Source organism: Mycothermus thermophilus, assembly GCF_041956435.1.
Source record: "Mycothermus thermophilus strain CBS 625.91 unplaced genomic scaffold VTJ04scaffold_1, whole genome shotgun sequence".
Taxonomy (NCBI): Eukaryota; Fungi; Ascomycota; class Sordariomycetes; order Sordariales; family Chaetomiaceae; genus Mycothermus; species Mycothermus thermophilus.
In genome coordinates this window covers 1,492,181-1,502,038 of record NW_027191427.1, presented here as the reverse complement: position 1 = coordinate 1,502,038, position 9,858 = coordinate 1,492,181, and the positions used below count along the sequence as shown (strand labels likewise).

General features: G+C 57.2%; 5 protein-coding genes across 5 annotated transcripts; 3 read left to right on the top strand and 2 right to left on the bottom strand.

The window, feature by feature from the left end:
• Nucleotides 1–240: 240 nt before the first annotated feature.
• VTJ04DRAFT_549 (uncharacterized protein) lies at nt 241–2,148 on the top strand (the record flags this gene model as incomplete). Its single annotated transcript, XM_069363610.1, has 1 exon — nt 241–2,148. The coding sequence occupies one exon, from the start codon at nt 241–243 to the stop codon at nt 2,146–2,148; it is 1,908 nt and encodes a 635-aa protein (XP_069223159.1).
• A 658-nt stretch (nt 2,149–2,806) lies between these two features.
• VTJ04DRAFT_548 (uncharacterized protein) lies at nt 2,807–4,998 on the bottom strand (the record flags this gene model as incomplete). Its single annotated transcript, XM_069363600.1, has 5 exons — nt 2,807–3,918; nt 4,019–4,200; nt 4,278–4,339; nt 4,472–4,555; nt 4,912–4,998. 5 exons carry the CDS (start codon nt 4,996–4,998, stop codon nt 2,807–2,809), a joined length of 1,527 nt encoding a protein of 508 aa, XP_069223158.1.
• An 891-nt stretch (nt 4,999–5,889) lies between these two features.
• VTJ04DRAFT_547 (uncharacterized protein) lies at nt 5,890–6,668 on the top strand (the record flags this gene model as incomplete). Its single annotated transcript, XM_069363589.1, has 2 exons — nt 5,890–6,007; nt 6,496–6,668. The coding sequence occupies 2 exons, from the start codon at nt 5,890–5,892 to the stop codon at nt 6,666–6,668; spliced, it is 291 nt and encodes a 96-aa protein (XP_069223157.1).
• A 21-nt stretch (nt 6,669–6,689) lies between these two features.
• On the top strand, nt 6,690–6,958 carry VTJ04DRAFT_546 (uncharacterized protein; the record flags this gene model as incomplete). The annotated part of the gene is made up of 2 exons (XM_069363578.1): nt 6,690–6,786; nt 6,849–6,958. The coding sequence occupies 2 exons, from the start codon at nt 6,690–6,692 to the stop codon at nt 6,956–6,958; spliced, it is 207 nt and encodes a 68-aa protein (XP_069223156.1).
• Nucleotides 6,959–7,000: 42 nt separating this feature from the next.
• Nucleotides 7,001–9,069, bottom strand: VTJ04DRAFT_545 (uncharacterized protein; the record flags this gene model as incomplete). Its single annotated transcript, XM_069363567.1, has 3 exons — nt 7,001–7,028; nt 7,099–7,473; nt 7,565–9,069. 3 exons carry the CDS (start codon nt 9,067–9,069, stop codon nt 7,001–7,003), a joined length of 1,908 nt encoding a protein of 635 aa, XP_069223155.1.
• Nucleotides 9,070–9,858: the final 789 nt, after the last annotated feature.

Here is a 9,858-nt window from a genome sequence, read left to right as displayed (position 1 = left end):
ATCCGCGGGGTGCAGCCTTACCGCCTTCCCAATCCTGCATGAAGCAAGCGGCATGGCGGGGCTGGATTCTGCCAATGTGCAGGGGTTTCTGGGCGGTAAGTCGGGGCAGAATTCCAAGGTAACCGCCAAAACCTTGAATTTGGATCATGGGCAAATTTGGGAAAAGCACCAAGACAAGACAAGACAGGAGGGGAACATCACCACCCTCATATACCGAACCCACCCCCCGCATTCTCGACCATGTGGAGGACGGCACGCGATTCGGTGTGCTTGATATGCCGTTCGGCCGCCGCGGCCCGGCCAGCACTTCGGCAGTCACCATCATCAGCATCAGCGCCAGCACCGACGTCATGGCCAGGCCCACGGGCTCTCTCGACCACCACCGCCCTCCGAGCGAGGGAACGGCCCTCCCACATGGTGCTGTCCGACACTGTCGCTACCGGTCCGTCCAGAGCTACCAGGAAGCCAAAGGATAGACCCGAGGGTCCCTGGGGTGCCACGAACAGGACGGTTGCCAATATCGATCCCCGACGACGCCCTCCCCCGCCGGCCGCCCGCAGAGGGCAGAAGGATGAGTCCCTCGACAATGACCCGCGCAAAGCCCTCAAGATGCAGAGGGCTTTGGTTACCATCCCCTACCGCGAACGCGTCCGGGTCAAGGCCCGCATCACCGACATCGAGTCCTTCGAGCAGTTTGACCTGCTACCCACCGTCAAAGAGGCCGTGTACAATGAGGTGTTAAAAGGCATGGTTGATGTCAAACCTACCCCGGTACAACGCCTAGCTATTCCGGCACTCCTCGGCCAGAAGCTCGGCAGGCGACGCTCCGCATCCGAGTCCGAGTTCGAGTCTGAGTCGTCAGGCAAGCCCGCAGCCAAAGAGCCCCGGAAAGAGTTTCTTCTGGCCGCCGAAACTGGGTCTGGCAAGACTCTTGCCTATTTGCTGCCCATCATCAATGCTCTCAAGGAGGAGGAAGCCAAAGACGAGCTTGTGAAGGCCTGGAATGAACGCTTCGAGGCCGAGAAAAAGCTGCGCGGCGACGTTCCCGCTTCCGAATGGCTTGACAAATGGGAGCCGCATCCTTACCAGGCTCGGCCCCGCGCTATTGTGTTGGTACCGACAGCCGAACTTGTCGACCAAGTCCTGGCCGTGACCAAGAAGATCTCGCACGTGGTCAAACTCAAGGCTCGCGGTATCTCGGCGAACATGAAGCCACATAAGATCCAAAACAACATGTACAGCGCCGGCGGTGTTGACATGATAGTCGCCACTCCTCATCTCCTCGCCGCCATGGCTCAACAAGACGGCAACATCCTCTCTCGCGTGCAGCACCTGGTCGTCGACGAAGCGGATTCCCTCTTTGACCGTTCCTTTGCGCCTGAAACCTCCCGCATCCTCGACCGCTCGTCTCCTTCCCTGCGCCAGCTCGTCCTCTGCTCTGCCACCATCCCGCGCCGCCTCGACAACTATCTCGCCGCTCATTTCCCCAACATGGTCCGCATCACAACTCCTAACCTGCACGCCATCCCGCGCCGCGTACAGCTCGGCGTCGTCGACGTCTCCAAAGACCCCTACCGCAACAACAAGCTCCTCGCCTGCGCCGACGCCATCTGGACCATCGGCCGCGACGCCTCGCTGGCCGAGAGTCCCAAGGAGGTTTCCGACGTGCGGCGGGTCATGGTCTTTGTGAACGAGCGCGAGACGACGCAGGAGGTGGCGGATTACCTTGTCTCCAAGGGAATTGATGCGGTCGCCCTCCACCGCGACACCCCCGAGAACAGGCAGAGCGAGATGCTCGCGGCCTTCACGAGCAACGAGCCCATCAAGCTGACGGAGCAGGACCTGGAGAAGGCGAGGCAGCAGCTCGCAGCCAAGGCGCCGGGCGGCGTTGCCCCGCGGCGGTTCCTTCCCAATACTAAGGTCCTCGTGGCTACCGACCTTGCGTCGCGCGGCATCGACACGCTGGGTGTCAGGCATGTGGTGTTGTTTGATGTGCCGCATACCACCATTGATTTTATCCATCGTCTTGGGCGCGCGGGTCGCATGGGTCGCCGTGGACGGGGTATTGTGCTCGTGGGGAAGAATGATAGGAGAGATGTGGTGGCTGAGGTGAAGGAAAGCATGTTTATGGGCCAGGCTTTGATTTAGAGGGCGGGATGGTGGATGGATATGATGCTATGACGCCACATGTATGTGTTGTAAGAATACGTGTACGTTTATTATGTGAGGCATGATGATATAGAGAGGGTTAGATACCAAACTGGGCTGGTTTCTAGACGACTTTGCAAATGGCATACATATTCTGGCAGGGAAGCGTCTGAAGTACTATTCTCCACTCATGTTCTTCCTGTTTTTCTATTAAGGTCGTTTATATTGGCCCATCTGATTCCAAAATGGGCTACCTTTTTGTTGGTATCCAAACTGTTCGCCCCTGACTCCGTTGTGTATTATGTACAGAGTTCTCAGATCTATCTCGTTGGAGGATCGTCAGTCATAAGGCGAGTAGTATGATGAGGGTATCAACGCTGCCAGACCTCATCCCTCCTGCGGATGAGGCCAGCTGAAAAGAAAAGAACAGAACACTACCCCGCCGAGTCGCCGTGATATCAGCCAGATGTGGTCCTCCAACCATATGAACACCCTTTGCCATCCATCCCCCACTGCCATACCTCCCTCTCCTCTACCCTTCACGCCTCTAGAGCTCCTCTCTTTTTGAATCCCAACAACACGCCGCCGCCCAGGAGTATTATTATGTACCAGACAAGAAGACCATTGTTGGAAAAGGAGACAACAACGACGAGCGAGATCAAGCACCCCCGACATCCCACGTCCTCATTTTGCTCAGCGTCCTCTTCCGCATGGTCGCCATGATCTGCGCCTCCATCTTGTCGATGCCCGCCTCAATGTCGGCGTCCTCCTTGGCGTACTTTGCCTCGCGCCGCCGGTCCCACCACCGCCACAGCAGCACGATGGCGACGGTCAGCGGCGCCGTGATGACAAAGTAGATCCAGATCAGCGGCGAGACGGGCTGCCAGTGCGCAGCGCCGCCACCACCACCGTTTGGGTCTTCTCCTCCTCCTCCACCACCCTCATCAGGGGTGTCCGGGATGAAATCGAAAAACGCCATGGAGAAGATACCCGCGATGAACGTCGCCGGCAAGAAGATGGCGCCCATGAGGGAGAGCATCTTCATGCTGGTGCTGTCCCTTTTCGCGGCGTGCGCGAGGCGGCGCTGCTCGGCGGCCATCTGCAAGCCGAGCTTGGACTCCTTTTGCGCAATGATGTTGTAGAGCGCGCCGCGCTGGATGGTCAGCCGCTCGAGCGTGATGTGCGCGTAGTTTTCGATGCCCTTGAGCTTGGCCTGGTAAAACTCGAGTCGCGACAGCAGGCTGCGGTGCAGCTTGTCCACCTCGCCCCCCGGCCCGCCGTAGCTCGGGTCGTTGGCCGCGCGCGACCAGAACCGCTCCATCGCCTGGCCCATGGCCCGGACGATTTCCTGGTACGCCTGCGGCCGCTTCCAGAGGACTTGGGAGTGGCACTCGACCAGGTCGCGGTTCAGCTGGTCCAGGTCGATGGTGTTGTCGGCGTCGGCGCGGATGTACTTGGACTCGTGCTCGAGCACCTCGGTGCGCATGCTCACGGCGTACTCGAGCTGGCGCAGCCACTCGCGCGTCTCGCGCTGCTTCTGGTCCATCTTGATGGACAGCTCGTGGCTGAGCACGATGGCGGGCAGCAGCAGCGGGTGTTGGACTTGGGCCGCGCACGCGCGCAGGTGCCGGATGCTCTCGATCATGTCGGACGACGCGGTCCCCTTGGCGTAGCCCGACGTGATGCCCGTGCGGAACGAGTGCGACAGCATCAGCTCCCAGCCGCGCGTGTAGCCGCGCTTGCGGACGTCAGATTTGCGGAAGATGATTTCTGGGGGAGGGAGTGGACACGGTTAGCCGGGTGGACGGGATGGGAATGGCGCACAGGGAGGAAGGGAAAAATAAGAGGGGAAGGGATGGAGGGAGCATACGGAGATGCGGATCTTCATCATCTTGGTCAAAGGAGCTCCAGAAGAATGGCCCGACAACGCTGTTGCCTTCTATGGCGCGGAACGGGAGGTGCAGGACGCGCACCATCTCCTCGTACGCATCGTGTGTCAGAGATATGTAGGCCGGGGAGAAGGTGTTTGGGTCTTTGGCGTCCAGCTGGAGGCTTTTACGTATCATTTAGTGTCAGTTCTACTGACTGACTGACTGTTGAGTAAACTCGCGACTCTGGGGGAGACTCACATCAACCGGATACCACCAAGCAGCTTGACCCCTGGAGGAAGCTTGGGTGGCTCGAAGGCTCCCTGACGAGGTTTGTTAGTTGGCCCATGCTTGTTGTAAACTGGAATGGATGTTGACTCAAGATGAGAATGAAAGACGGAAAAACTCGACATGATGAGTCTCGCCAGGCCGAAATAAATGAAAAGCTCACTCACCCTCCGATGCAGCCAGTTGGAGAACTCATCGGCCAACTCATCCTGGCCAAACCTATGTTCCTCGCAGGAGTTGAACGTGGGATCCTAGTATTGAGCACACACATCAGTCAGTCATGTGTCCGTACGTAGTCACTAACTGTCTTCCATCCTACACGAGCGCGAACACAAGCACCAGCACACAAGCTCACAGCACCACGGCCGACCGCCTGTGTCTTCACTTGCACCCAGCCGACTGGATAGGATACTTTCAACAACTGCGCCGAGCCACCTCAAGTCCAGCACCCAGCTTTGCCACTCCCGAGCATCGGATGCGTCCGCAAAAGGATTCGGATCCGGCGCGGCGCGGCGCGGCGTTGGATATCGGGGGTGGGGGATCGGGGAGTAACAATGGAACCGGGACTTGGCACACTTGAACAAAGATGAATCTATATAGTACGTACCGAGTAGTTGAAAATCTCCAAATAGCTGGTGTTCTCCCTCACACACTTGCACTCCCGCACGTAGGTGCGGAACATGTAATCGTCCATCCTGCCTGGCTCCGTAGGTCTCTCTCCTGGCTTGTGGCTAAGTCGCTGGGGCTAAGTAGGTCGACAGGGTGGTGGTTCATTCACCAAGGCTGGGGCGTCGGTCGGGGTGTTGGTGGGTTTTGGGGGGAAGCTCTGTGCCCAGGAACTTTCAGCTCAGAGGCTTGGGAGGAGAGGAACAAGAAGCTTGATGATTATTTGGTTTAGCCTCATTCGTCTGTGTGTGATGATTCTTTTTTCTGCAGCACAGCTGAGCGGTAGGTAAGGGACTCTGTAACAGATGTGTAAGCTCACGATTGGGCAGGCAAAAACATTGGCTGTTTGGTCTTGATGCGGATGGGAGAGAGCTCACCCTGGGTCCGAGTCCGTCGGCGGTAAGTAATGGAGTCCAGGCACTTACTTAGTGGGTATCACGACACCGACTGTGTCTCGTTCCCCCTTTCCCCCTTTTTTAGTTATTAAAAGATGGAGGTGGTTTTCCAGATTCAAAACTCAGCACAACACAACTGGACAAACTTTTCTCAAGTTTGGCTTCTCAGCGATGATGCAAAAGTCAAGCCCCAAAACTTGCATCCCATCCATACAGAATCCGGTTCTAGCTCCAATGCTCCTCCATCAATAGCTCCAGCAGCTGGGCTTCTGCGTGCATGAAGAGAATGCGGGAAGCCAACCAAGCAAATCCTCGGTTCGGCTCATGAAAATGAAGAGCTTCCATCCCCCAGCCACCCTCCTCCCTCCCGACTCTCCAAGAAACTGGCTTTGGGTCCAGCGATGTAACGTACCGCGTAGCCCTACGCACAGTGCGAGATTTGCCAACTCATCAGGGGGAGTCAGTCTGTCAACCTCATAATTTGGACAGTATGAATGAATAACCAACACTGTTTCACACAGGAAATGGGACCCGGTCACAGGCCCCTCAGGCCTCCCAGCCCACCCTCCATCACGGCAGCATCCGCGCGGGATGTGAAGGTCTCGTTCTCTGCCCAACAGGACGCCTTGCTACGACGGATACGTATACTTTATACGTTGTGTCAACATCCCGTTTCATAATGAGAACAATACTACGTTCTACGTTACCACCTCCTTGAAGTAGTGACAAGGGGTAGGGAAAGGGAGTAGGGAGGGAAAGATTAAGCGGTCCCCAGATTGACACGGGGTTTCCACAAAAGGCATCGCCCATCATCAAAATGTCAATTGGACTCAATGTTTCCATCCCCACCAGCAAAGTCTGCTGCACCCTCCAGAGACACAAACCCCGAAAGCATGTCTGTCTCTTCACTCACCCCTGAAGAATGCCAAACCAAAAGGTAACCACTTGCTGTGTGAAGCAGATGAGTACATAACTATACGTAGACTCAAAGTAGCCCAAGACATCGACAGGGAGTCACGGCTATACATACTTCCATAGTAGGTACCTTAGTGCAACATCAGGGCTTGGTTGATCGATTGAATGAATGGATAACTACTTGTGACATGACTAAGTATATCCACTGCCATCAGCCACGAGACAGAGAGAGAGAGAGAGAGAGAGAGAGAGAGACAACAAATGTCTGAAGGCAAAGACAGAGGTCCCCTCCAACTGTAAGGACACCATCCCCATTGCCATTGCATCCCCTCCCCTGACCATCCATCTCCTGGTGCCATCCAATGTCCATGCCAAACTCCATAGTTGACTATTCCGTAACCCCATTTCCATGCCTTCCATCTTTTTTTGTCCATTCTCCATCCATCCTTCGATCGATCGTGTCACCTTTCTCTTCCCTCATTCAACCAATTCAACTCCTATCCGCGGTGATCCGCCATCTTACACTCTCAATCCTCTCTCGTCGTGTATCTGCCTCCTTTTCTTCTAGCAAATCAACAACAACCCATCAGTGGAACGAGGGGCCTGCATGTCGAGTTCTCGTACAACAACGCCTTCTTTCCCATCTTCTTTCTGTTCTTCGTTTTCATCAATTCGTGACGACCAGAGACGACAACAATCTCGTTCGAACCAACCAATCCATCAAAAGTCGGGGAACAAGTGTCCATATCTGTTTCCCACATTAGCACTCACGTCTCGTCACAAGCAAGCTAGCTCCAGACAAAGGGAACAAAACTTACTCATCCGGCCCAGTCTGCCCATACTGCTCCGTCTCCTCGGGATACCGATCAAACTGACTGGCATCGCCCGCTCCCGCGCGGATCGGCGGCGAGTACGGGGCGTCGATGTCCTTGCGCGCGAGCCGGTCCCACGTCACCTCGGCGAACCACGGGTGGTTTTTCACGTCCTGCGACCCGCCGTACAGGTTGCCCAGGCGCTTGGTCAGGTCGGCCGTGATGAGGCGCTCCAGCAGGTTCTGCGCGTCCGGGTTGATGTAGCTCGGGTACTTGACCTTGCCGCGCAGGATGTTTTCGTAAATCTTCATGGGCGAGCCGCTGTCCCAGAAGGGCGTGTAGCCGCAGAGCATTTCGTAGATGAGGATGCCGAGGGACCACCTGGAGAAATTTGAGGTGAGCAATTCTGGCTTGCGGGGAACAAAAAAACAAGAATTGAGTTTAAAGGGATTAAGAAAAACAAATAACCTACCAGTCCACGGATTTGTTATACCCCTTATTCGACACAACCTCCGGGGCCAGATAATCCGGCGTACCGCACAAGGTCCAGGTCTTATCCGGCACGCGCTTGGCGAAGCCAAAGTCGGTGATCTTGAGATGCCCGTGGCGATCGAGCAGCAAATTCTCAGGCTTCAGGTCCCGGTAAATAATGTTGCGCGAGTGGAGGTACTCGAGCGCGAGCGTCACCTCGGCCGCGTAGAACTTGGCCACGGGGTTGGGGAAGCGGCCGGATCGCCGGAGCAGCGAGAAGAGCTCGCCGCCCTCGACAAAGTCCATCACCATGTACAGGTTTTTGGAGTCCTGGAACGTGCCCCACAGCGTGATGAGGAACGGGTGCTTCACCTCGCCCAGCATCCGGCGCTCGTCGTTGGTGTGCTCGACCTGCTTCATCTTGACCACCTGGGCCTTCTTGAGGACCTTGATGGCGTAGAAGCGGTGGTTGTGCTGCGACTGCACCAGGTGCACACGCCCAAAGCTGCCCGTGCCCAGCGTCCGCAGGATCGTGAAGTCGTTGAGCGAGTACTTGCCCTTGGTCACGCGGCCCTGGCCCTCGCCTGGTTGAGTCGCCGAGGATTGTGTGCGTTGGTGTTGTAACTGTAATTGCTGCTGCTGCTGTTGCTGTTCTTGATATTGCTGCTGCGGTTGCACCTGTGTCTGAGCCTGGGCCTGAACCAATGGTTGCTGATACTGTTGCTGCTGTGTCGGTTGGTGATGTTGCTGGAGGGCTAGCCCTTGCTGGTGAAGCCCTGGTTGCATTGTCGTTGCCGCGGTGTTGCTGGTATGGTAATAAGTATACTGTCCGTCATTCTGCTCCTGATAACCACCGGACACTGGCTGAGGCGGGTTGATCAGATTCGCAATGCGTGTGACGTTCTGTGGGTCAGTCCCTGGCGATGGGGTGTGCTGCACCGCCTGATAGGGAGGTTGCTGGACTGGTAGGGTATCCATTTGTGTGTGTGATTGGGTTGGAGCTTGGGCTTGCTGCTGTTGCTGCTGCTGCTGCTGCTGTTCGAGAGCCTTTTGTTGGAGGGGATGGAGGTGAGGATGTTCCTGGGCCTGCTGCGTCTGCTCGAGACCTTTCTGCTGGAGAGGGTGGAGGTGGGGTTCTTCGTGAGGCTGCTGCTGGTGTTGTTGTTGTTGTTGTTGCTGCTGCTGCTGCTGCTGCTGCTCGGCCGCCGCGTCGGCTGGCTTGATCGGAGCGGTCGCCGCAGCAGGGGCAGGGGCAGCGGCGGCGGCAGCGGCGGGCGTGGAGGTGGGAGGTTGGTGGTGTTGAGCGGATTGAGTCGATGCGGCGCTGGAGCGGGAGCCGCGGGGTACCTGCTGAGAAGATTGCGGCTGCGGCGGGTGATGATGACGGTCGAAAGTGGTAGCTGTTGCTGGCGGAGACACAGGGCTCGTGGGGTTGCTCGGGGTTTGATGGCCGGCCTTGTCTTCCCTCGTCCGTTTCCTCCTGAGCAGGCCACCGAGAGCGTGCATCAACGCGTGGTTATGCGGAGACAGGCGACCGGCGGAAAGCCCCAGGCCGTCTGACTGGACAAAGGGGCGCGCGCTTGTTCCCCAGAGACCGGGAGGGTAAAAAAGGTGTGGCAGCGGTGCGGGCGAGGGGGCTGCTGCACAACAATCAAGGAACGAGCCAATGGGCCAGTGCCGGCTCACACTCCCAAGCGAGGGTGATGTGGTGGTGGACTGGACCGGCCGAGCACGTCGTGATGGATGCGGGGTGGTGACACGGAGGGGTAAAGAAAGCTGTTGGCGCAGCGCAGGGGGTAGGGAGCCGCACTGGTGCTGAGGGCCTGCTGGCCTCTAGGGATGTTGACCCCAGGAAATAATCAGCCAGATCTGGCCTTGATCCAGGAAGTAGTAATTTGATATCGAAACGGAGGAAGAATGGGCAAAGACTGAGGTGTTCGGCCCGTTATGACGACGAGGTGGTGGAGGTGGAGCAGACGAGGAGAAGGCGGCGTTGCAGCATGCAATTATTCTCCGGCTGCTCTCGGCGAACGGAACGTCGACAGGAAACGGAGGCTTGAAGACCTAAGAGAGGAGGATCGACTACAAGAGGGGCACAAAGAGAAACAATCGGCCAATCGATGTCGTCTGAGACGGCCCGGAAGGGGGCTGCGGGACCTAGACTGACAATGTACCGTCCCCGTCGGGTGTAGGCGATGGGCGTCAGGGCCCGGGGAGATGCGCAGATATGAGCCGCCCGCTGCCACGACGCTGTCTGCGCGTGTCCCGGCTATCCGTCTGTCACCTTGCGTTGTG